Here is a 27,830-nt window from a genome sequence, read left to right on the forward strand (position 1 = left end):
TACTGTATGGATTGAGGATTGGTTAATAGACAAGGAATGGAATAGGAATCAATGGGTGATTTCTAGATTGTCAGGTTGTGACAGAAAAATATTGCAAAGATCCCAGCTACTCAAAATATATATCAGCATTTTGGATGTGAAAGACTAGTGGGCGGCATGGTGGCACAGCAGTTAGCACTGCTGCCTCACAGCGCCAGAGACCAGGGTTCATTTCCCACCTCAGGCGACTGACTGTGTGGAGTTTGCACGTTCTCCCCGTGTCTGCGTGGGTTTCCTCTGGGTGCTCCGGTTTCCTCCCACAGTCCAAAGATGTGCAGTTCAGGTGAATTGGCCATGTTAAATTGCCCGTAGTGTTAGGTAATGGGTAAATGTAGGGGTATGGGTGGGTTGCGCATCGGCGGGGCGGTGTGGACTTGTTGGGCCGAAGGGCCTGTTTCCACACTGTAAGTAATCTAAAAAAAAAACTAACATCTTTAATATTTCCAAATTTGCTGATGACACAAAACTAGGTGGGAATGTCAATTTTGAAGATGAATGAGGCTTCCAGGGGATTTACAGGCTGAGTAGGGAGGAAGATAACAGATGGAATACAATGTGTAAAAATGTGGTTATTAACTTGGTAGGGAATACGGAAATGAGTATTTTTTAAATGACTGAAGTTTGCGAAATGTCGATGTCCAAAGGAACCTGGTAGTACAGAACATTACAGAACATATTCAAGAAAGAAATAGATTTTTTTAGATTCTAAAGGCATCAAGAGGTCTGGAAAGAATGTGGGAATATAGTATTGAAAAAAACGAATCAGCCATGTTCATACTGATTGACAGATTAGACTCAAAGGACTGAACGTTTCTCTGTTTCATGAGGCATTAAAAGTTAACATGCAAGAAATTTCCTCGGCAAATACTGTAGATATTATTTATTTCCATCTTCAACACCCAATCATGTCTGGTCCAAAAGCCCTACCTCTGGCTTCTTCAAAGCCCCTCTAAGAAAAATCTACTGAATATTCAGGTACTTCACTGTAAAGGAACACTGGAGAAGTTCAATTGTTGTTTGCTAAATATTGAATCAACACAGATCTGTTGAACAGGTAGAAATTGAAAAAATAACATAAGAATCTTGCCAGATTAGGCATTCGATATTTAGGAATGGCCCACTGATGATAGTAAACCAGAAGCTGCAGTCTGGGGCGACCTGAAAAATCAACTAAGCAAGCCAAACACAGATGGTCATCTCCTCAACCTTAGTTACAAAACATTTGAGATATTATGGACAAAAATATTACATTTATATATCTTTAATGTTACATTGGACTTTATTACTGAAAGGCTTGAGGGGTAAAGATACCTTGCTGCAATTGTGTAGAGCCTTGGTGAGTCTGCACCTTGAGTAGAATCCAGTTTTGGTTTCTTCATAATCCCTCCCACCTTGGTTATACTCTCTTCTGCCCTTTTCCATCAGGTAGAAGATATAAAAGTTTGAATATATGAACAAATAGATTCAAGAATAGCTTCTTCCCTGCTGTTGTCAGTTTTGAACAGACCTCTCACATTAATTCTGATATCTCACCCTCTGCACCTGTGACACTGTAGTCTGCATGCTGTTTTACTATATTGATGCACTTTGTATAGTACAATCTGCCTGTATAGCATGCAAAGCAACACATTTCACTGTATCCCGGTATATGTGACAACAATAAATCAAATATTCATCTAAGGAAGGAAATGCTTGTCATATAGGGTGTGCAACAAAGGCTCATCGCGGGGATGGTAGGATGGCCCTATGAGGAGAGAAGGTCTGAGATTAGAAGAATGATATAATCACATTGAAGAATATAAAATTCTTACAGGGTCGATATAGAAAGGATATTTCCCTGACTGGTGAAATATAGTTCAGTTCCATAGATTTTAGAGCACAGAAGGCTGAGGAAGGACCTGGTTGAGGTGTATTAGCAGCATGGACAGGATGACTAGGAAACAGTTGTTCTCCTCAGTTGAAGGGTCAATAACAAGGGGTATTAGTTATCAGGCGAAAAGCAGGAAGTTCAGAGGGGATTTAAGGAAAAATGATTTCATCCAGAGTGGTGGTAGTAATCTGGAATGCCATCTGATAAATCAGAGGCTTCGGTTGGGATAGCCTGAAAACTCCATTAAGCAGGTCAGACACAGCACAATCATCTCCTCAACTTTGGTTACAATAATTTTGAGAAACGATGGCCAAACATGTTGCATTGATATATTATTCATGTTAGTAATATTGCAAATTAAGTTGAAATTCACTAACTACTATTGTAAATTTATCTAACAGTATTTAAAACTCAATTGGATTCATAACTGATTTCACAGGTACTAATTAGTGCATCTTTCAGTAAAACTCTCGTAGAACGTAGAATCCCTAGTGTGGAAACAGGCTAATAGGCCCAACAAGTCCACACCGACCCTCCGAGGAGTATCCCTACCCTATCGTACATTTACCCTTGACTTATGCACCAACACATCCTTGAACACTATGGGCAATTTAACATAGCCAATTCACCTAACCTGCACTTCTTTAGACCATGGGAGGGAACCGGTGTACCTGGAGGAATCCCCACGCAGACACGAGGAGTATGTACAAACTCCACACAGTTAGTCATCTGAGGCTGGAATTGAACCTGGATCCCTAGCTCTGTGAGGCAGCAGTGCTAAACACTAAGCCACCATGTCGCCCTCTCCAGAACATACTGCAAATTCAAAACTGTGAAGACTGGTGAATGCTGCTGGAATCTGGAACAAGACCTTCAACTGCAAGATTGTGACCTGTCACTGTAAAGAGAAAACATGAAACTTGCCAAAGCTGGTAACCTGCCTAGCTTCAGCTAGTTAAATGTTTGTTTGACGAGTTAAGTGTAATGATGGATTTCCTCTTGTGACAATGCTGTCACTTTAAAAAGCTTATTTTGTCCTTGGGATTTTTTTCAAGAGAGGTCATAAAGGCAGAAGTGCTGAAACATTTATTTTAACAATGGCAGGGGAGTGACCAGTTCTTCCAGTTCAGGATGTTTCTAGTTTGGTTCAGTTGTAAAAGTGAAAAAGCTGCTGGGTTTAGCTAGAGCAGAGAAGCTCCTGTAATCCAGAGAAGGGTTCCAAGCTTCAGCAGATGATTCTTGACTGACTTTTCTCTCTGAAATCTCTCCTGCCGGTAAGAACCGGTGTTTGAATTTACCCTTAGCCCAGGGGTGTGTTTATTCGATGGTACGGGATTGGAACAGCTCCTTAGTTAAGTTGCTGTGTTGGATCAATTAAGTTTTCCAACAGTTGTTATTCGGTTTTCTTTTGTTTGTGTTTCAACATAGCATTTAAACAAACTCTGTTTTGCTTAAAGGTGAGTGGTTTGACCATCTACATCACACTTGGAATATCCACTTCACATCTGCCTCTAAAATTTGCAAACGTTAGGGTCTGGGCTACGTTCTTAAAATAGTTTGAGTGGGTCTGGCCTGGTCTAACACACTCTTGAATAGGAAATTAATAAATGACCATGTAATATTTTTTGGTTAAGGAGAGAATGGTCAGTCCACCAGAAGGCTATCCTTTTTATTGAATAGTGGATATGTTAAATTGATTGAAGTATGTAGTACCACCACTTTACAAGATTTTAGAGTATGAGTACTGCTTGTGAAATGCAATTATTTTGAAAGTTCTGGTCTATTTTACTGATTTAACCAAGATCAACTTTCTTCATTCTCCATTACAGTTAAAGTTTGCATCAACTATCCCAGTCATTTCTCCTCATCTGGCCTCTGAAGTAGTCATCCTTTATGCCTTGTTATTGACCTCAAGTTGGTGCAAAGACTCATTTCAGAAATCAGAAAACTTCGCTGTTTTAAAGAAAAAAAAGAGAGATTTAATTCAATGAGAAGGATGAAATACCCATGATTAACAAAGGTGGTATAGCATCCAATCAAAAACTAAAGCATATAAACAGGTGAAGCTAGTGGCAGCCAGAGAACTGGGAATCTTGTAGGAAGAAGCAAGGTAAAGTTGTCATAGCCTTACCAGACAATAGGGTTGCTCGTTTATTAAAGAGATGACTAGTGGTGGTTTAACCTGAGAGTCACCATGCCTCAGGCGAGGGTAGAGGTTGAGAATGAGAATCCTCATGATAACCTTAGTGTGGAAACTGAACCCATGCTGTTGGCGTCACTCTACATTACAAACCAGCAGTTTAGCCAATTGAGCTAAACTAACCCCAGAAACATGCAGTGGATGACAATAATGCAAATAAAAGAGGTTTAAAAAAATTGTAGTAAATTGGTAGGAAATATAAAAACAAGAGCTCGAGTAGGGGGCAGAGTGTAATGTATCCAAATTTCCTGATGATCCAAAAAGAATTGGGAGGACTTAAGAATTCTGAAAGGGGATATGGATTGAGTGAGTTGGCAAAAACTGGCAGTTTAATGTAAGAAAATGTGAGGTTGTGCACTTTTAGCAAGAATCAAAATAATCTATTATTTAAACAGAGACTTCATAAAAGTGCAGTACAGAGGAATTTGGTTGTTCTTGTGCATGAAACGAAAAGTTAGCACTTGAGTATAACAAATAACTAAAGTAAGTGGAATTCTGGCCATATTGCTAGTTGTTTAAGAGTTTAAAAATAGGGATGTCTTGTTAGAAATGTACACACCACAAGGCCTTGGAGCAGAAATAGGCAATTCGTCTAGAGTCTGCTCCATAATTTAATGAATTTCATGGCTGATGTGATAATCCTCAACTCCATTTTCCAGCCTTTTTCCCAAAACCTTTCAATCCCTTTGTGATTTAAAAAAAAAATGACCAGCTAAACCTTGAAGACACTTAACAACATAACCTCATCAGCCTTCTGCAGCAAAGAATTCCACAGATTCATGACACTCAGCAAAGAAGTTCCTTTCATCTCAGTTTTAAATGGGTGATCCCTTACTTTGAGGTTATACTCTCTGATCCTACACTCTTCTACAAGGAGAAACAAGCGTTCTGCATCTACTTGGTCAAGCTCCTTTGGAATCTTATGTTTTAATAAAGATTTTGCTGAAGCTGCACCTGGAGTAGTGTATACAGTTTTGGTCTCTGTGCTTAAAAATATACACTGGCATTAGCAGTCCAAAAATGATTTACTGGGCTGATTCCTGGGATGAAAAAGTTGATTTATCAAGAACTACTAAATAGATTAGTCCTTTGTTCATTAAAGTTTAAAAGAATTAGTTGCTCAATTACTTTTGTGGATGGATGACCCAAGTTAAATAATTTGTTTGCTTTCTGACCTTTGCTTATAAAACAAATCACCACAGGAGCATTATTCAACAGCCATGAAATGTGTCTGTACAGAACTTAGATTAAGATTTACTATGACAAATTCCTTCAGGATAGACGATTAGAATTGCTCCTGGAATGCTCAACTTTTTCCTATTAAAAAATAAAAAAATACTCCAATTAATGAAGATCTGTGCTCATACCTAGATTAAAAAAGTGTTTTAGGAAAATGAAAATTGTTGACAGGATTAAGTTTTGTCTTTCAAAACATATGCACGGTAGCAGCAATCCATTTCACTTTGTGTTTGGAGGTACACACCATGAATTTAGCATTGTGGTAGTATTCAGCATCACATACCTGTGGTTCTTCTCACTGAGGAGAAAGTGAGGACTGCAGATGCTGGAGACCAAAGTTGAAAAGTGTGGTGCTGGAAAAACACAGCAGGCCAGGCAGCATCCGAGGAGCAGAAGAATCGACGTTTCGGGCATAAGCCTTTCTTCTTATGCCAGAAACGTCGATTCTCCTGCTCCTCGGATGCTGCCTGGCCTGCTGTGTTTTTTCAGCACCACACTGTTCTTCTCACTGACTCATTTTTCATTCCCATATTTCCTTTATTGAACTATGAGATGCAACTTGAGTCTACAAAAAACGCACTAATCTCAGAATTGGCCAACCCACAGAGCGATTGACTTTTTGAGAAAATATTCTTTCACATACTACATTACCATGATAATCTTTTGGTTTAAAATTAATCTTCAAGTGGTCCAGATAATCATGGAGGAGTGGCACATTGCTGTATCCATGAAAAAATTAATAAAGCATTGCTTTTCACAGCTTTAGTCTTTCAAATAAAACACATCACTGAGAGGTCTTCTTTGTTTAATGCCTTTTAGGTTATGTTTTTAATAACTGTATAGCTTTTATAATAACCATATGCTAATATCCAATATATTAAATATCCTTTAATGATAGCTCACAAATTAATACATATATTTGAATAAATAAACTTGTTGTTAAGTCTTGGATATTTTGCATGGCAATTTATTTGGCAAATGGTAAACAGGCAGATATTGGAAGTTTAGTCAGCAAGGGTCGTACCACCACAGCTATGAAGCATTTATGATACATAAGCACATAAAACTTCCCAGTTCTCAGTAAGCACTATTTATTTGACTTTTGTAAATCTAACATGCCAGTTCTTTTCGGGGGGGTGGAGGAAGGGTGCATTATGCTTTATGATAAGACAATTATGTATCATTGAAATCTTGTAATATTGTAATCAGGTATTCATCCAATGTTAAACAGTATATTTCATGTCTCTCTCAAAGAAGTCTTCTGTAATTCATAAAGTGGGAACAACACTTGAAAATGAAGTATTTTACTGTCATGATAACATCACTACACTATAACCTATACCAGGTAACATTGAAATTCACCATAGCTAAAAGGGGGAAATGACAATGAAAGAGAAGGGAACATTATTTACGTTCATGTCCAACAACAGCTCTAAGGGTTCGGAAGACAGTTTAATGTAGTGTTCCTCTGACATTCATCAAATAGGTGAAAAATCTAAACTGAAAATACTCAATCAATCGAATGCATTTCACTGTATATTCAGAAAAACTGAAAGTGTTTTCAAGACATTTTTAAAATTATAAGCAAGTTTATTCTGCACAGCCATGATCATTGGAAAAAAATCCATATTTGTATATTTAGATGGCTTGAATTAAAGGGGATCTATTCTACGTTGTCAAAGATAGATTTGAATGCAGGAGGGTAAATACATTACTTTCTACTGTCTGCTGTCAAACCTAGGCTTCATTTAGTGTAACCTGATGTAAAGCAGGAAAATGATGAAAAACTTTAATCTCAGTATGAATTTTTAGTTAATAATTATGCAAAGATCCCAAATTTCTTTTCTTAAAATATGAATGAAGTCATTTATAAATATTGTGTAACTAATTTAGAATGTGTGGTAAATATATTTGGACATTTTCCTATTTTTAGTGAGAACACATATGACTTGCAAGATTACAGTGCAATTCCAGTCTTCAAATTTCCTTACATCAGCAAACTTGCAGATTTGTCATATTATATTTTGTTGTGTTATCCTGGCTGTTGTCTCAGTGCGTTGTACGAGGTGCAGATAATGAAGTTTCAAGTCACATTGTGCAACACCACTTTTACCATTTTAACAGCTTTACTCACTTCAATTGACCATCAGAATATTCATCCACATATACAAACAACTTCAAAAGGTACTCACTCACTATTACAGAACACAAAACAGTTTTACAGCTCAACTGAAGATCACAGATGGTATTAAAAAAAGTGTACAAAAATTACAGTCTGAGTAATAATTGCCACTAATGGTTAAAAATTCAAGTGCTTTTGCCATCCATATTTGTACAGTTTGACAGAAAAGTATTTTCAACATTATAAGCAGCAAGACCTTTTAAACCCTGATACAATTGAAGTTCATGCCTCATTTGATATTTATGTCTAGTATTAAGAATTTTTGCCAATCATAATTTTAAATAATATAACGATTGGTGCAGTTGAACATGATGTTAACCCATCAAAGCCAGTCATTTTAACTAAATACTTAAGGGAAGTAATCTTCCTGCTTAACAAATTTGAAAATCCTTGTAATACAGTTACAAAATATATATATATATTATGTATATATATATATATATATATATATATAGGCACACAGGAAAGCCTATTATTCAGGGTTTCTTTTAAACATTACACTTATCTCCATAATCAAGTTTTCTTTAGCATTCTCACTGCATTTCTACAGAACTTTATATTCAATGTACATTTTTCAAGACCAACAGAAAAATATTTACAGGTAGCACTGTGCATTTCATAGCTTGGCATTTCATTTCATCTGAAAGTTGAGGCTGGCATTTTATATAAACTGTACAAGCAAATTAGAATATCAGCACTTAACTAGACCTTAATTCAAAACCTTTGGCAGTCTTTTCAAACAGTTCTTTGTAAACAAACATAATTGAAAACATACTTTAAAAATTCAACCTGTTTGGAATGAGCAGCAAAATCTTTACAACATCCATCCAAATGAAAAAAAAATCAGTACCAGCATGATGCAAGTTTCTTGTATATTTATGGGACAATTAGAATTTTCCCTATTTAACACAGTAATTTCTCAATCATCATCGTATTCTTGTGAAGAGATTCAGCACAGATATGGATTCCTGTAAATTAATTCAAAAGAAAACTTCAGTTTCTGCACTCATAAATGTTTTTACCCCAAAGTTTTAATTATCTCCCTTTTATTAGTATTCTATTGGTTTGATATTCAATGTGTCTTGGTAGAAAATGTAGTTCTTTGCAGACCAATTGTCAGTAGCATATTTGTTCAGTATAAACCATTACATTATTTTAGAATGATCATATTTTTCCTTTCTTCCTTTTCTCCTGCACACACATTCCATCTTATTATAAAACATATCCCAATAATTTTGGAGAACTGTCATCACCAGTAAGCAGAGCGCCTGACCAACCAGATTTAATTGAAGACACGACTTAACAACATGAGAAGTTGGTAGCATGATGGCAATGTCACTGAACCAAAAACCCAGACGCGAATACTCAGGTAACACACAGTTTAAATTTCACATAGGAGGATAGAGCAGGTGAATGCATGGCTGAGGAGCTGGTGTATGGGAGAAGGATTCACATTTTTGAATCATTGGAATCTCTTTTGAGATAGAAATGGCTTGTACAAGAAAAACGGATTGCACCTAAATTGGAAGGGGACTAATATACTGGCAGGGAAATTTGCTAGAACTGCTTGGGAGGACTTAAACTAGTAAGGTGTGGAGGTGGCACCCAGGGAGATAGTGAGGAAAGAGATCAATCTGAGACTGCTACAGTTGAGAACAGAAGTGAGTCAAACAGTCAGGGCAGGCAGGGACAAGGTAGGACTAATACATTAAACTGCATTTATTTCAAGGCAAGGGGCCTAACAGGGAAGGCAGATGAACTCAGGGCATGGTTAGGAACATGGAACTGGGATATCATAGCAATTACAGAAACATGGCTCAGGGATGAGCAGGACTGGCAGCTTAATGTTCCAGGATACAAATGCTACAGGAAGGATAGAAAGGGAGGCAAGACAGGAGGGGGGATTGGCATTTTTGATAAGGGATAGCATTATAGATGTGCTGAGGGAGGATATTCCTGGCAATTATTCCAGGGAAGTTTATTTGGGTGGAACTGAGAAATAAGAAAGGGACGATAAACTTATTGGGATTGTATTATAGACCCCCCAATAGTCAGAGGGAAATTGAGAAACAAACTTGTAAGGAGATCTCAGCTACCTGTAAGAATAATAGGGTCGTTATAGTAGGGGATTTTAACTTTCCAAACATCGACTGGGACTGTCATAGTGTTAAAGGTTTAGATGGAGAGGAATTTCTTAAGTGTGTACAAGACAATTTTCTGATTCAGTATGTGGATGTACCTACTAGAGAAGGTGCAAAACTTGACCTACTCTTGGGAAATAAGGCAGGGCAGGTGACTGAGGTGTCAGTGGGGGAGCACTTTGGGGCCAGCGACCATAATTCTATTTGTTTTAAAATAGTGATGGAAAAGGATAGACCAGATCTAAAAGTTGAAGTTCTAAATTGGAGAAAGGCCAATTTTGACGGTATTAGGCAAGAACTTTCGAAAGCTGATTGGAGGCAGATGCTCGCAGGTAAAGGGATGGCTGGAAAATGGGAAACCTTCAGAAATGAGATAACAAGAATTCAGAGAAAGTATATTCCTGTCAGGGTGAAAGGAAAGGCTGGTACGTACAGGGAATACTGGATGACTAAAGAAATTGAGGGTTTGGTTAAGAAAAAGGAAGCATATGTCAGGTATAGACAAGATAGATCAAGTGAATCCTTAGAAGAGTATAAAGGAAGTTGGAGTACACTTAAGAGGGAAATCATGAGGGCAAAAAGGGGACATGAGATATCTTTGGCAAATAGAATTAAGGAGAGTCCAAAGGGTTTTTACAAATATATTAAAGGACAAAAGGGTAACTAGGGAGAGAATAGGGCCCCTCAAAGATCAGCAAGGCGGCCTTTGTGTGGAGCCACAGAAAATAGGGAAGATACTAAATGAATATTTTGCATCAGTATTTACTGTGGAAAAGGATATGGAAGATATAGACTGTAGGGAAATAGATGGTGATATCCAGATTACAGAGGAGGAAGTGCTGGATGTCTTGAAACGGTCAAAGGTGGATAAATCCCCAGGACCTGATCAGATGTACCCGAGAACTCTGTGGGAAGCTAGAGAAATGATTGCTGGGCCTCTCACTGAGATATTTGTATCATCGATAGTCACAGGTGAGGTGCCGGAAGACTGGAAGTTGGCAAACGTGGTGCCACTGTTTAAGAAAGGTGGTAAAGACAAGCCAGGGAACTATAGGCCGGTGAGCCTGAACTCAGTGGTGGGCAAGTTGTTGGAGGGAATCCTGAGGGACAGGGAAAGGCAAGGACTGATTAGGGATAGTCAACATGACTGTGTGTGTGGGAAATCATGTCTCACAAACTTGATTGAGTGTTTTGAAGAAGTAACAAAGAAGATTGATGAGGGCAGATCAGTAGATGTGATTTATATGGACTTCAGTAAGGCTTTCAACAAGGTTCCCCATAGGAGACTGATTAGCAAGGTTAGATCTCATGGAATACAGGGAGAACTAGCCATTTGGATACAGAACTGGCTCAAAGGTAGAAGACAGAGGGTAGTGGTGGAGGTTTGTTTTTCAAACTGGAGGCCTGTGACCATTGGAATGCCACTAGGATCGGTGCTGGGTCCTCTACTTTTTGTCATTTACATAAATGATTTGGATGCGAAATAAGAGGTACAGTTAGTAAGTTTGCAGATGACACCAAAATTGGAGGTGTAGTGGACAGTGAAGAGGGTTACGTCAGATTACAACAGGATCTTGACCAGATGGGCCAATGGACTGAAAAGTGGTAGATGGAGTTTAATTCAGATAAATGCGAGGTGCTGCATTTTGGGAAAGCACATCTTAGCAGGACTTATACACTTAATGGTAAGGTCCTAGGGAGTGTTGCTGAACTAAGAGACCTTGGAGTGCAGGCTCACAGCTCCTTGAAAGTGGAGTTGCAGGTAGATAGGATAGTGAAGAAGGCGTTTGGTATGCTTTCCTTTATTGGTCAGAGTATTGAGTACTGGAGTTGGGAGGTCATGTTGCGGCCATACAGGACATTCATTAGGCCACTGTTGGAATATTGCGTGCAGTTCTGGTCTCCTTCCTATCGGAAAGATGTTGTGAAAGTTGAAAGGGTTCAGAAAAGATTTACAAGGATGTTGTCAGGGTTGGAGAATTTGAGCTATAGGGAGAGGCTGAACAGGCTGGGTCTGTTTTTCCTGGAGCGTCGGTGGCTGAGGGGAGACCTTATAGAGGTTTATAAAATTATAAGGGGCATGGATAGGATAAATAGACAAAGTCTTTTCCCTGGGGTCGGGGAGTCCAGAACTAGAGGGCATAGGTTTAGGGTGAGGGGGGAAAAGATATAAAAGAGACCTAATGGGCAACCTTTTCACGCAGAGCGTGGTACGTGTATGGAATGAGCTGCCAGAGGATGTGATAGAGGCTGATACAATTGTAACATTTTAAAGGCATTTGGATGGTTATATGAATAGGAAGGGTTTGGAGGGATATGGGCCGGGTGCTGGCAGATGGGGCTAGATTGGGTTGGGATATCTGGTCGGCATGGACAGGTTGGACCGAAGGGTCTGTTTCCATGCTGTACATCTCTATGACTCTAGTGGAATTCAAATTCAATTAATAAATCTGGAATATGAAGCAAGTCTCAGTGTTGGTGCATAACCTTGAAAACATTGTTGATTGTCATAAAAAGCCAACTGCTTCATTAATGTTATTGAAGAAAACAATATTGTTCTTCTTACCTGGTTTGGTCTATATCTGACTCTAAATTCACAACAATGTTACTCTTAACTGCCCTCTGAAATGGCCTAGCATGCCACAAGAACAACAAACACTAGTCTTGTCAGCAACCTTCATATTCCATGAAAGAACAAATCTACATGAGCCAAAGGCTTGTATTTATCCATTAGCCTATTAATTGTCATGAAGGTCCCAATGAGTAACTTCATCTTACATGGTGCATACTTTAAATCCCAATGTAGACAGGTTTCATGTTGTGGTTTATCTCAATGGAATCCACTTTGATATCACAATAACTAATAGATAAGAAGCAATTGCACCTAAAATGTCGCTCTGGACTCATGCACAAAGCAAAACAGATTATCTTCCCTTGCCTCTGAGAATGTTGCATTACATTGATTGCTGGAGTTTTGACACATTGATGCAATACAGTGTTTTTTTTCCAAAAAATCACTCATCTAATTCTGTGGGAAACTCACAGGGAAAAACAGTAGGAACAAATTATGTTTTATAATACCTTTAAGTAAAGGTGCAACAATCAACCAGATTGGTGACTCCTATACAGCATGATTTTATTATGAATCAAAAATGCAATCTATTGATTCTTTAACAAAATCAAAGATTTCTGGTGCAGCTTTAACATCATTGCAGCTACCCAAGGTATCATACCTTAGTTGAACGAGTTTTACTAAACACATTCCAGAATCGGAGTGTTTCATCTCCAGCTCCAGTTACAATGGCTTCCCCATCTGGTGACATTGCCTGTAGATAAAAAAAAAGGAGAATTTGGCTTTTTATAATGCTTGTGAAAATAGTAATTTCTTTTGAAGCTTATAAAAAATATCTTGTTTCCACTATATCTGCATTTCCTTTTGTTTCCTTTTCTTCAATCTTCTCTGACAGGCAAAAGGTAATGAGAGACTGATTTAATTGATATTACTTAATAATGAGTTCGATAAGGCAGAATACTTTCACCTACCTATTCAAATTCTATACTCACTTACATAACAGGTATGCATAAAAAAAGATAAACACAGATACATCTTTTTTGAGGCTATTATACTAATGATACCTATAAGAGAAATACATGTACACAAACTTTTTCAGTATGATTCTGACTATGTAATAACAGGCTGGTGCACTCCCACAACAGCTTCCTGTATATAGGTCAGCAAGCCTGGACAAATTGTTTGGTTTTATGTTGTAGTATTATCAGTAAACTACATGCTAGAGTTGAGCTCGGCTGCTCAATGCAGGCAACTCCCTAATTCCCATATATAGACCCAGCATTCACCAAGTGTTAATGTTTAGGACTGTAAAACAGAATTATGCACCTGGCAGTTCAAAACTGCATTTCAGAATGACTGGATACAGTGACATGAGCAATCACGTGTAGCAGTCTCTCTTGTTGGCCATTGTACACCCAGCAACATTCTGAAATGGAAAGATAAAATCTACCTGCAGACCGCCTCTTCCCCTAAAATCAGCCAAGATCTTCAGGCTTTGATATTGATTTCTTGACTTTGCTGATATGCATAATGTATTCACAGCAAGGAAATACAAAATAGAGGAAAAGTTCCAGGGGAACTCTTCAGAATATTACAGAGTACTTGGAGATAGTTCTATAACTGACAATAGCTGAACAGTATTGATCTTGCTGGGAGAAGTGAAATTTATTTGAGGCAATTTTTTCTTAGTTCAAAAGTTTGGTATACATTTTTCTTACATTCAAGTTCAATACTCTAGGATTAAAAATAATGCAGTACATTTGCATTGAAACGAGGAATCTGATTTCGTGTGAGGCATCCAGCCTACACTGATCCTTGTAGGGTACATATGTTTTGAGCTGCAGCTTTCATAGCGGACCGATATCATTATCAATGCCCACACATCATAGTTTAGATTAAGTAGATGGTAATAAATATGTAGGATTAGTTCATTGATTCGAGACACATCTAATCCCATTGTCTAGCATATCCTAAACTGCCCAGTCAAGGTCTTTGTCGAGCTGATGCCATTTCTATAATATTACATGCAAACTAACTTACATTACCGAATAAAGTTGAAATTAATGGGATTAATTAACAAAGCTTTTGTCAACAATGGCTTAGAACAGATATCTTAACTAAGATTCAAAGGCTGCAAATACTTAATGTCAATATTAGCAAAGTCGAGAAAGCTTGTCCAAAATTATCCTGAGTCAATCAGCCTTGTAAGCTTTTTAGCACTGAATGCATACATAGTTGTTTATAAAGTCAAAAACATTATGATTTTAATCCTTTGACTTACACAATACAAATATGAAAACCATTATGACTAACTCACCAAATATAGCACTCTGTATGAATGCCCTGTCAGCTTGGCTACTTGTGTTAAAGATGGATATTTCCACACCAAGATTTGATTTTGTGAATAACCATGAGTACTCACCTACAAATAATAAACCTAATTTAGTGAAACTGATAAAAATGTATATAAAACCACTGTAGCACCACTTAAAAAAGTGCATTAATATTCCAATTGTACTCCAGTTATCATTGTAACATGTTACACAACAGCACCAATATTCATAACAATGTGTTACTCTTACATTTATTCTGGATTTCAACTGTTGCCAATTCCCAACAAGGCGCCTTTATCAACTGCCATAAAAATCTGCAAAATCTCTCAATAATTATGTTCTCAATGAATGGAAAGTTTTCCCCAAGTACCAATTAAGTGAGATTCAGGAGAATATAATGATTTATTTGCTAAAACAATGGTCCAAATATTCTGATTACCATTGGTTCAGACTTGACCAATAGTAATCCTCTTTAAAATTACAGCTCTCCTGTCGATAGCTTGTCTGGCCACAATTCCATCAAGTAAAAACACGGAGAAATACACTGAGTGCAGGAATAACATTATACATCAGTTTCTTACACAACTTACTGCCCAATTTCAGAAGTTAAAGGTCACCAAGACATTTTGAAAGTGACTGAAGAAAGCGGTGTGTGTACGGTAAGGAGAATGGAGGGAAGGTGGATAGGGTAGATGGTTTTTGGCACCAGCAGGGTCAATTGGGAAGCAGGTCAGTTCACCAACATTTTCTAGGTTAAGTTTAAGAGGGTCAGAACCCTCTGAATCCTGCAATGTTAAGGAACTTGTTTATGTAGGGTTCCAGATGTAGAGGAATTGCCCGTTGAAAGTTTAAATTTCCTAGGCTATTTTCTTGGAGGTAACTGCATCAGGAATTCTGCATGGTCCCAATGCGCATCTCCAGTCTACTCTACTCCATTGACTATATAACCATTGGAATAGCTAGACAATTTTAAAACAATACTTGAAGAAAATGAAATAATCACTAAATCCAGATTAAAATATACTTTTATCAATTCTCAAATATGCCCATTACTGATATGACCAATATTAATTACCACCTGTTGGACTGGCAAACGGAGTGGTTTGTTAGCAAGCATTACCACCATTGGTTAAGCCAGAACAGATAAGGATTGCAAGTTTCATTCTCGAAAGTAACAGTGGTGAACCTCTGGGGATTTTAAGACACTGCATTAGCTTTGCTTTAGAAATACCAAAAGCAAATAAACTTTTTACTTACTAGTTCATTTGCGTGTTTGGACCAAGCAAGGTTGCACACCTGGGAACCTGTATCAATGCACTGCAAAGGCTGAGAGGTAAGAGTATTCCAGAACCGGATGCACCGATCAGCAGTTCCACCACCTGATGCAAGGAGACCATGCTGATGAGGGGACCAGGCAATAGCTTTCACTGCTGCAAGATGCTCTGTATACTGCTGTACTGGGCCTGAACTGGAATTGTTCCACACCAGTAGCTAAATAACAACAAGTTATATGTAAAATAATCAGATTTTGCAATATGAAGTACAAATATTTTGTCTTTAAATAATCTTTGATTCACTTAAATCTGAGGACTCAAAGAACAATAGAACAAAAAAAAGATAATTCAGTAAAGAAGTGACTTAGATCATTCCTGAATAATATCATAGTTTGTGTGCACATGCATCTATCTATACTTGACTACACAGCGAAGGCAGAAGTGATTCATTTTTAAAATCTTAAGTTCAAATGACTAATTTTTTTTTTTAAGTGAAGTGTAAAGACAAGGTGATACTAATTATGTACAAGAGTGAATATGTAGACAGTTGTTTAGCTTTCAGCAATGCTGCTCAAAAAAGCAGTTCCTGTAAGAAAACTGTCTTACACTTGCTACTTCCTCACAGCAATGCAGTTGTGATCAGAGAAGAGCTGACAAAGACAGAACACAAAATCAAATAAATATGCTGATAGTTTAATACCTAGTAACGAGTCGGATTCGAGATGGTTTCCCAGTGCTCATTTTCTTCCTTATTCCTGTTCACTGTATTTCCCTAATGTTTCTAATTGAATTTCAGCATCTCATTCAAATGGCAGTTATTGATATACAAGCTGCAAAATATATCTCATTGGAAGAAACACAACCAAGGATGTTCTTGTTCAAGAATTCCCTTTCTTACCGAAATTACTTTATAGGGATCAGGAATGGCGGCCCCATTTCCTCTTCTGGCACTAAACAGCACTGTACCCAACTGTAATGCCCTTACGGTTACTACAGCTTAGATCAGCTATTTAGTTTTCATCATGTTTTGGTCTTTATACATTTCATTACCTTGTTATCATTTCCTCCAGAGGCAAGAAGCTGGTGATCTGTCGACCATTTCAAACCACAAACTTCCTGTCTGTGACCCTGAAGTCGGCGCTCTGATTGCAAGGGTGGTGTACGGATATCTCTCTGAAGAATAAGACGGTCCCTACTTCCTGATGACAGTTGATCAGCATTCCATGCAAGGGCCCCTATAAGCACAAATCAACCTTAGACTGCGTATCAGGCAGAAAACTTAAAGAAAACTGCTGACAACTTGTGTTTTGTTTTAAAGCTGCTTCAATTTTAATTGATTAGAAGACAATTTGCCTGCTGACAACAGATCAACAAAAGTAAATACAAAGTTATTCTTTTATTTCCATCAAATATCAACCTTGCACTGAAAATATGGGATAGAACATATAACAATAATGGCTTTAAAAACTGTGTTAAAAGAATTGCCACTTCGAAACATTTTATTTAAAGTTTGAAAATTTCTGACTTGTAGGTTTGGGTGCTATAAATACTTTGATAGGATAGGCTTTTTAAAGGGTAAAGTTTTAAATAAAAAGGTAAATATAGCAATTGTAATGGGACACCTAGCATTAGCATTCCTCTTTTCCCTTCTTGAATAAAAAGAAAATAAATCCTAGCTTTATAATTGTTCAACTTTGAGAAGGCAAGGTAGAAATGAAAGAAATACTATTTTGGTCTAAGGCCTGCAATTCACTCTAAATACTGTTAATTTATCAAAATGAAAAAGAGCTACTCTATAAAATGTTTTCTGTTATAAACAGAGACATATAAATACTAGACTGTTGAACACTAATGAAAATTTTACCCATTGGTTTGCATTAAGCAGATGATTTTTCTGCCTATCACACTGGAATTTGCTCCTTGTTTTGTCAAATTATACTTCCTTTTGCCAATAATTATGAGAAATTTCTGTATTCAGTAACTTAAGAAATCTGGTTTATCACCATGCTATATTTCATGGAGGTGGTCAACACTCAAATTCAGTGACAGATTATGCATTTATTTAAGCACTGACTGACTGCAAATTAGGTTAAAGATTGTTCTCTTTGTACTGATGGCACATGTAAGCTCACTGATGGGAACAGATAAATTCTCTCAAACTGATGTTTCACCAAGAAAAGCGTTTGAGAGCAAGATATCAAATATCAGGTTGTAAGTTTGCTCACTAAGCTGGTAGTTTTGTTCTCAGACGTTTTGTCACCATGCTAGGCATCATCATCAGTGAGCCTCCAATGAAGCGCTGGTGTTCTGTCGTGCTCTATATTTGTGTGTCTTGGTCTGTTGTGGTGGATGATACCATTTCTGGTTCTTTTTCTGAGAAGTTGGTAAATGGGGTCCAAATTGATATGTTTGTTGATGGAGTTCCGCTTTGAATACCAGGCCTCTAGGAATTCCTGTGCATGTCTCTGTTTAGCCTGTCCCAGGATGGATGTATTGTCCCAGTCGAATGGTGTCCCTCTTCACCTGTGTCTTCTTGCAGACCAGCGTCTTCAGGAAAGCCACACACTGACCAGATACTCAACTTAAGGAGCAATTATCCCAGCACCGTCAAATGGAGCTGCATCAGGACATTATTTAAATGAGCCACAACACACTGCAGCACCTAGGAAGTAAGAGAAGCTAAGGAAAAACACCTATGCAATATATTCAGCAACAACAGGTACCCAATAAGCGCAGTTAGTTAATTCCTATACAACAGACCTAAACAAGAAGACACAACACACCCAGAAACTCTAGCCACCCTGCCAAACATTAAAGATATCTCAGATGATTACCAGACTACTCTGGCCCCTCGATATCACGGTAGCCCACAAACCTATGGCCACACAAACAGCTCCCGATAAATTTAAAGGACCGTGTGCCAACAACCAGCAGAACGAACCTCATATGCAAAATAACATGCATGGACTGCACAAACATTACATCGCACAGATTGGCAGGAAACTAACCACCAGGATACATGAGCACCAACTAGCCACCAAAAGACATCATCAACTATCAGTAGTATCCATACACACAGACAAAAAGGGACACCAGTTCGACTGGGACAATACATCCATCCTGGGACAGGCTCAGCAAAGACATGCAGGGAATTCCTAGAGGCCTAGCATTCAAACCGGAACATATTGACTTGGACCCCATATCCCAAACTCTCAGAACAAAACCGGAAACGATATCACCCACCACAACGGACCAAGACACACAAATAGCAAGCAGGACAGAACACCAGCGCTTTGTTGGAGGCTCACTGATGATGCGACCTAGCATGGTGACAAAACATCTGAGAACAAATCTACCAGCTCAGTGAACAAACATACAACCTGATCCACAACCTGAGTAACAAATCTTCTCCAAAATCTCAAATATCTCAAAAAGTGAAGTATAAGTTTCTTCAACATAAGAAAGTATCTTAATTACTCAACATGAGTTCAGATTATTGCTAAAAATGTAGATTTTAGAGAAAGGTGGAGGAGTAGAGCAGTTTAGGAAGTGAATTTCAGGTAGTGGTACACCCTAGCCGAAGATACAAATGCCAGAAGTAAGGTGAGAATATAGAAAAAGGCACAGCTACAAAAACAAATGACCGAAGTCAGTGAAAAAGAGAACGGGAAACTGGTCACTGGACTTGAAGTGTTAACTCTTTGCTCTCCACAGATGCTGCGAGACTGAGTTTCTCCAGTAATTTCTGTTATTATATGTTTCAGATCTCGAGTAGCCGCAGTTCTTTATTTTATTTTGTAACTTTGTTTAATGTTTAATTGCTGTTGTAATAAATAACAGTATCCCAGTCGCTTTCTTCATTGTCAGCTGTACCTGAATATGACTTACTTTTATGATTTACTTGAATACCTAAATCCCTCTGTACCTTGGATTTCTGCAGTTGTTATCCACTAAGACATTCTTCCTGCCTACTTCACATTTTCCCACAGTATACTCCATCTGCCAGATTTTTGCCCACTCATTCAACGTCTCTAAATCTTTCTGTAAACTTCTGATATTTTCTTCACGACATGCTTTTCCTATTATATTTGTGCTGTTCCCAAATTCAGCTGCAATGTCTTTGCTCCTCATAACCACATTGGTGTAAATTGTAAAAAAGTTACCATCCTGGCATAGGCCCCTGGAGGTCTCCACTCATCACATCTAGCTAATTAGACAATGTCACATTTAGGCATACTGCTTTCTGCCTTAAAGCCTAACGCTATCCATACTAATGTGTTATCCCTATGCCAATAGCTTTTACTTTCTGCAATAACCTTTGGTATGGTACCTTACCTCATGTACTTTCTGGAACTCAAAATACAGTATGTCCATAACGTATGTTACTTCCCCAAAGAAGTCTAATAAATTAGTTATATCCAAGATTAAAAATGATTCCTGTCGGAGGAATCAGGATTAAGTAGCATTCATTTTCAACAAAATTGGATATAATCCTTATCGGCCTTGTACATCCAATTTTAAAATAAATGCTCACCTTCATGTTTATTATGTTGCAAAAGCTCTGAAGTATTGCATTATAAATATGACAGTGAGGACATTATAAATATGGCAGTGAGATCATCATGGATTCTTAGGCAGAAAAGGGATGCAAGAAATCTTTTGGGACATTAAAAAAATGCCAATATCTGAAGAATATATAAACTGGCTGGAAAATATGATATTTTACTGAAAATGTGTGTTATCTTTCTGCTTCATATTATGAGGTTTAATTTGTTTTCCAACAACTTACCTACTCTAGCAGAGTGTCCTTCAAGTGTGGATAATTTTTTCCCTGCAGCTGTATCCCAGATCTGAACATATCCTTTGTGTGTTCCAACAGCTACCAGGTTTCCCTAGAAAACATTACATAACTGTGATTTCTAACCTTTTTAATTTCTATCTGTACATGACAACTTTTATTGCCACCCATAATAGTTGAATAGTAAATCAAGACATTATAACATTTATTTGTGCCTGACCTTTTCTAAAATTGTGGAGATAAAAATTCCTATTTCTGAGCAATTTATGACCAAAGTGTCTTTGCTTTTACTATTCCCTAGTAAAGTTTAAGTATAATTTATAAAGAAAAGAATGTTATAGCTACCTTGATACCACATCACACTTGAAACTAAAACATACTTCTCATACCATCAAGTATAAATTATGGACACTTACCTACAATGGTATGGGAAACAGCAATATTTATATCAAAATATTTTGGTTTTTCATTATTTTCAGAAGAGAATGGTTTACTCAATGAATATCACAGGGTTTGTTAATAGCAAATCGTCTCAATGTCCACATGCAACAATTTTTTATTAAGTTCCTTAATCTGTCCCTGAAGTTAAATATAATACTGAACAGAATTTATCCAGCGTGGATGTTCGGTTACCTGCTTAGGGTAATTCATAGCGCAAATAGTATCATTTAATATTTACTACTACATGTTCTGAAATGCTGAATGAAATAAAAGTCAGTACCACTTCCTAAATTTAGCTTCCTCTTAACTAATATTGCAAAACAAAATTGTTCTCTGAAGTGTCTAAAAAATAAACCATCATTCATTTATATGGTGTTGTTTATAACTTTAGAATGTCCCAATTATGCAGTCTTCAAGAGTGGCCAATGTTCAACAGAAAAACGTGGCAACTAATTTGTACAGAACAGTTCACACAAATGACTGTGGGATAAGTGAATAGTAAAATTTCCTTTCATTGCTTGAAGCATTAAGACCTAACACCAGGAGGAAAACTCTGCTCTTTCTGAAGAGTGTTACTGGATCTTTTCCAAAAATAGTGAAAATGCAGCTTTAATTATCTCAATCAATAATGACAATTTCAAAAGTGTAGCACTACTTTAGTGCAGCACTGAAATAACAGCTTCAATAACGTGTTCTATTAAGTGAATGGGTCTTAAACCTGTGACGTTCACAATCAGAAGCATGTTACAGTGGCTGATAAACCTTCCTTTCATATGTTACAAATTCACAACACATTTACAAGAATACTCAAAGTAACGGTGAAGTATACTGAATTATGGAATTAAGATCATGTTTGTTTGTTGTAGTATTTCTTACACTGACAAATTAATTAGGAATAAAACAGTTAAATGAAATAGGTGTACTTAAATAAGACTTGAGCCTAGTTCTATTTTCACATCAAAAGAATGATATTTACTCTCTCTGACCAGCCAACTGATGTAACAGAATCTCCGTCAATAGAAAGGTCACACAACCTGATCACCTAAAAAAAAAACACAGTTAGGATACACAATTTAAAAATATCTACACAACCAGAGCCTTAAACTTTTCTTAAAGCTGTGCTGAAAGCAAAAATCGCACAAAGGTACTTAAACAATTTATTCCAGACAATGATCTTTCTGATGCCGAGTTTTCAAATTACATATTTCACATTAATATTAGATTAATACATTGAACTCTCTTTGTACATTTCAATATTCTAAGAGTGAGATCTCCCTTCTCTCAAAAGCACAGGCTTTGATTGATTTCCAGACTGTGAACACTACACATATACAGAATTTAACAGTATTGTCAGCTACACAGAGCAAATATTTTTCCCTTTAGCATCTAGGAATTTCAGGGGGAAGTTTTAATTCAGTTACATTTTTATTGAGCTTTCTAATATATAAAATATTCACATTTCATTTTAAAAGAAGCTTTTTCTTTACAGGAGCGTCAGACTGATTGAACACTTGTTTTTACTATTTTGAAAGATAAAAACTTCAGTCATCATCTGGCTTCTCATTATAACTTGTTTCTTCAATAGAAGGCTACAGTACGTTGTTCTGACAATTAGCATGGCCTTTGATAATTCATGTTTAGTTAGAAAATGTGAGTTTGTAAATTTGAGAGGGTTCCCACATGCACAAATAATGGCTCAATCCAAAGTTACTCTTGGACTCTCTAAGGACAAATATCTTTACTTATTTAATGTTTATCAATGTATTTTCTTTGAAACTGTGTTGCAAATCAATTATGTGTACAACTGTGTGTTGAATTTGACTGTTCTGAGAAGGTGCTGAGAACATTATGTAAAAAGACTAACAGTCTTCAGGTTCAGATGAAATTTATAAACTCAACTAAACTTAACATCTATCCTTTAGGATTGTGATTAGTCGCGATTATACACCTTTGCAAATTTTAACTGTTATCCTACTTTTTGTTTGTCAGCTATATTTTCAAGGAAATAGCTGAAATGAATGAATGAAGAGGGCATATTCTTTCAGTCATTCTCATTTAAAAAATTCAATTAATGAAAAGCAATATCAATGAGATGATAGTTCATTAGTATTTGGAAGCTGAATATCCTTAAGACTGGAACACTGATGGACCAGAAAACAATGGAATTGACTTGCATAAGTGTGATAAGTATTATGTATTAAAAGGTAAGGTAAAGTCGACACAGTCTTACCAGACAGTAGGGCTGATTTTTCCTGATTAGTGATGGTTTAACCTAGGGCCACCATTCCTCAGGTGAGGGGAGAGTTTGAGGAGAATCCTTCATGGTAACCTCAGTTGGTGTTATACACTGTTGGCATCACTCTACATTGCAAACGAGTCAACCAGCCAACTGAGCTAAACTAACCCCCCATGGATGACGAATTATTTAGTGGGAACAGTCCAGAAAAGTCAAGAGATAGGCAACTTCATAAAGACCTTTGCAACATGTTGCAAAATATAATTGGTGGAGCATGAAAACAATCATATGAACAAACAATTTCAAAAAATTGTGGACATTACATCCCAATCTAAGCAGTGACAGAATTTTGTTTTTAAAGTTTGAAACAAACTTTGCTACAATATTTACACAAGTAATAATGATGTAGAACTAATAATAAAATCAAGCCACCAAGAAAGTTTTCTACAAATAACAACAATGGAACAGAAATATGTGCTCTCTTTTTCTAGAAAGATAAACTAGTATTCCAGTGCAGGTGGAAGGCAGGTAAGCAGCATGAGAACCTCAAAAGGTAATTGTTTTAATGCTTTCTACAGCAATAACAAAAAAAATCACCAGGACGTACCATTCAGCACGTGATTTCTCAGAAATATTGATCAGGCTCAGCATCAGGGTTGTGAGGGAAGCTGAACAAAAACTTTTAAATTATAAAAACCCCTAATGATTTGAACTAAAAATGTCTGTTATTTTAAATAACTGGTTTAGTCTTTCAATGATTAAATCATCATAGAAGACAGAAATCATAAAATCCCCATTGTGGAATCAGACCATTCGGCTATCGAGTGCACAATGATCGTCCAAAGAGCATCCCACCCAGACCAACCCCTTGCACATCCTACATTTCACCTACATATCCCTGGACACTGAGCAATTTAGCATTGACAATCCACCGAAACTCCACAAGTTTGGACTGTGGGAGGAAACCAGAACACTCAGAGGAAACCCATGCAGAGATGGGAAGAATGTGCAAGCCCCACATAAACAGTTGCCAAAGGGTAGATTTCTGGCACTGTGAGGCAGCAGTGCTCACTATGGGCAACCAAACCACCCAGTTATTAAAACATACATCTTGAGATAAACATGCATTAATTAGATTTTCATTAGATATGGCCAGAAAGAGACTGGAATCCAAAGACTCACCTGGCTAGTACAAGCACTCCAAAGATAGACACACGTGCCAAGTCCAACACTTAATACATTTAGAGAAGACCAGTCCACTAAGTTTAAGTAAAAATCATCCTGCAGCTCTGGTGCATCAAGAACTTTAAAGGGAATCTTTGAGATTTTTCTAGTTGGCTTTCTTGGTGACCGCAACAATTTTTGGCTGTTTGAGACAGAAGAATACCAAATTAAATACCAACCCAAAATTGTTCTGCTCAGTTTTGGAAAAGGCAGAATTATTTAGCACATCACTGTTATAATTTTCTTGTGACCATTCATAAAACATTAGAAATATTAGAATTCTTATTACAAACAGCATGAGGTACAAGGCTACCTTTTATTACTAACAGGAGATAAGGAGTAAGGCGAAATGTCGTTTCCATCATCAGGACTTGCCCGTTTAGTGCTGAGTGAGTACTACAAAATAAAATCAACGATTAGATATGTTAAAAACATTTTTAAAAATTCCATCTGTGGAAATGTGAAACATAAAGTGTTTTCATGTATTCTTTAGCAAGAAAAAAATGACTCAAGATCTGAATTTACAATAAACCCAGATTTTCATTTCAGTAATGCGATCCAGTCAACTTTATTCTGTCAGTAGGATCATAAATGTAATTATGAACGTAGACTTTATTCCTATTTTTTTCCAGAACAAGAATAGCAGCAAATAAAGTATATGAGAGTAAAGTAAGTAAGCATTAGTAAGCACTCACAAATTTATGGGACAAATTCCCTGCAGAACAGATTGTAAAACGTTATAAAACAGATCAAATTGTTCAGTGATTAGAAATTCATACCTTAAATAAACTTTTCTTTTCAGGTGTTGATGGCTGCAATCTTCTGTCTTCAGTTTGAGGATCTTGAACTTTTTCAATTCCTGCCCCAAGAAGCTCATTTTTAAGTAATGCAGAATAAGCAAGCCCATCTGTCAAAAAGGCCAAAGGGAAACACAGAAAAGCTTAAAATAAAACATAAGCTGAAAGTGGAATGCAGTTCTCACTTCAATCATTTAACCAGTCTTAATTAGTCAACGTTTTATGATTCTACATTTTTCAATGCATGGTTAAATAACTTTAAAAGGCAGTGGGGTGATTTATCAACATTTCTTATTAGATTGACGTGCATAGTGTCTTCCAGTACAGCAATATTTGTCAGTAGCAACTGATATATTAAATGATGTGACATTGAAGGCACAGTATTGTGGCAGTGAAGAACAGCAGGTTTTTTTAATGAGATAATATAAGTTTCATTTATCAAGTCTTGCACTTTGCCTACTGCTTTTATCCTTGTTCTAAAGACAGCTAAAATAAAAGCATAGGGCACTAAATGTGACCATTGATTAATCCACCAAAATTTAGGATGACAAAGTGCAACAGCTGTGCAATTGGATAGCAGATTGGGATATTACAAATGATATATTCTGAACTGTACCCAATCAGTACACATTATCATAGAGAAACCTATTTTAGCTCTGTGTTCTAATTCGCCTACAATTGCGTGTGAATTATCTTGAAAAACGTTTAGTTTTGTACCTCCCTATCCTACAAATTAGGTTGTACATTTTTACATGGGATGTGGTCGTTGCTGCCATTATTGCCCATCTCTTACTGTCCTCGACAGAATGGTGGTGAGGCAAATTATTCAACTGCTGCAGTCATTTGATACAAGCTTAGAACAATCGAGTGGGCAGTTAAGAATCAGACACCTTGCCTGTGAGTTATCTGCTGGTAATTCAGGTAATTATGGCAGAATTTTTTTTTTAAATTTTATTTGAATTAATTCATGAAATTTCAACTTCTACCCAGGATTTGAACCCTCTACTTCCAACTTTATCCTTGGGCTCTGGATTACTAATTCAGTGACATTACCACGATACCATTGTCTCTGTATAAATGTATACAGCAAATGATAGTTTTTATACAACAAAAGTTGAAAACTATTACATTAAAAAAGTGAACCTTCTGTGGTATTTCTGCAATTAAATTAAGACAGCACACATCCATCAGATTGCATTAGTGATGCTGTTCAGAATGAAGATCAGAAGCTCCATCTAATGGTAGAAGTTTGCAGGTGAAAGTATGACTAGCCACTGGTCATACATGCACTAACATCCCACAGTTCAAAGCAGTAAGATGGTGTTGTATCCAAAGTCCCACAACTTGCAGAGAGTGTCACCATAGTCCACTTTACTAGACCAACCAGAATGCAGCAACAGGTTGGTAAATGGCAGATCAATGCAGGAAGGCAACAGAGTTCTGTAACCCATGTTTTGAAGGTTTAGGCTATAGCCATACCTCAAGGGCAAAATTAGTGCGTTGAAAGTAAAACAAAATTCAATCAAATAACAAAAGAAATGATTGGTGTTAGGTCAGCAGCTTTTACATTATGCACCTGTGTGCAATTATATACTAACAGCCAGGCTCCTCCGTACCAAGATTCGGTCATTAAAGATACAAAGCTGTATTCTTGAAGTTCTGCATATCCAATCAGTGATATCTTCATTCTATTTGGTATGATGCAACCACATGGATCAGTCTCACATCCGGTATCTACCTAGAAGGCTCGGTCAATGGTTTTGAATTGATTAACAACCAAATTTTGGATCTTATTGTAACGATTTCTATCCTAGCATAAATTCATCTTTCAAAAACTCAAATAGTAAGAAATGTAAGCTATATAATCCCTCCAGCCAACTTCGCCATTCAATAGGATTGAGCTGATCTTTTTCTTCAACTCCTTCTTGCACTATTCCATCTCAACTTTAAAATAAAATCCTATAATCTGGAATAGATATTGGCCAGGACACCGATGAATGTGCCTGCTCTTCTTCAGATAACCCCAGGAACTTTTACAACAACTTTAGAGTATAGGCACACTGCAATGTAATGCTCCTAACGACATTGCTAATAATCCAACCTTTTCAGTTCTACTTTGAAGCATCAGTCCAAATTATGAACCTGACTTAGTGTTCTACTCTACTATCTTCATTCTTTTCAGGATGAAAAGCCTTTTTATGTTAATTTTAATTTTAAAGCATTACAATTTAATATTTTGCGCTTTTGGCTTTCAGACATTGAATGTTTTCCAAGAGCTGTGCTAGCAGAAATGTGTTCTTTTTTCAAAATAATAAAGGACTGCAATTGACTACTTTATAAACAGCGTGGTTCTTCAGAACTACCCATCCAGATGCCTGGGTACATTGTTTCTTTTGTATTCCCCAATACCTTTGTGAACGTTGAGTGAAGGAGCAATGGCCACAATGTTGTGTCATTCATGCACCTATCTTAATTTGGACTATT

General features: G+C 37.0%; 1 protein-coding gene across 1 annotated transcript in view; it reads right to left on the reverse strand.

Moving 5' to 3' along the window:
- Window positions 1-7,455: 7,455 nt before the first annotated feature.
- fzr1a (fizzy/cell division cycle 20 related 1a) overlaps window positions 7,456-27,830 on the reverse strand; it is a 41,549-nt gene continuing 21,174 nt past the window's right edge. Inside the window, exons 5-14 of the mRNA XM_043721120.2 lie at window positions 25,329-25,456; window positions 24,863-24,945; window positions 24,508-24,691; window positions 22,066-22,131; window positions 20,640-20,742; window positions 16,901-17,085; window positions 15,834-16,067; window positions 14,561-14,665; window positions 12,905-12,997; window positions 7,456-8,498 (exon numbers count right to left, since the gene is read on the reverse strand). Coding sequence (XP_043577055.1) covers window positions 8,457-8,498; window positions 12,905-12,997; window positions 14,561-14,665; window positions 15,834-16,067; window positions 16,901-17,085; window positions 20,640-20,742; window positions 22,066-22,131; window positions 24,508-24,691; window positions 24,863-24,945; window positions 25,329-25,456 — 1,223 coding nt within the window. The 3' untranslated portion in view covers window positions 7,456-8,456. The remainder of the gene's footprint in view (window positions 8,499-12,904; window positions 12,998-14,560; window positions 14,666-15,833; window positions 16,068-16,900; window positions 17,086-20,639; window positions 20,743-22,065; window positions 22,132-24,507; window positions 24,692-24,862; window positions 24,946-25,328; window positions 25,457-27,830) is intronic.

Source organism: Chiloscyllium plagiosum, unplaced genomic scaffold, assembly GCF_037043375.1.
Source record: "Chiloscyllium plagiosum isolate Xiang-an unplaced genomic scaffold, Cpla_swu_hap1 HiC_scaffold_28, whole genome shotgun sequence".
NCBI classification, from domain to species: Eukaryota; Metazoa; Chordata; class Chondrichthyes; order Orectolobiformes; family Hemiscylliidae; genus Chiloscyllium; species Chiloscyllium plagiosum.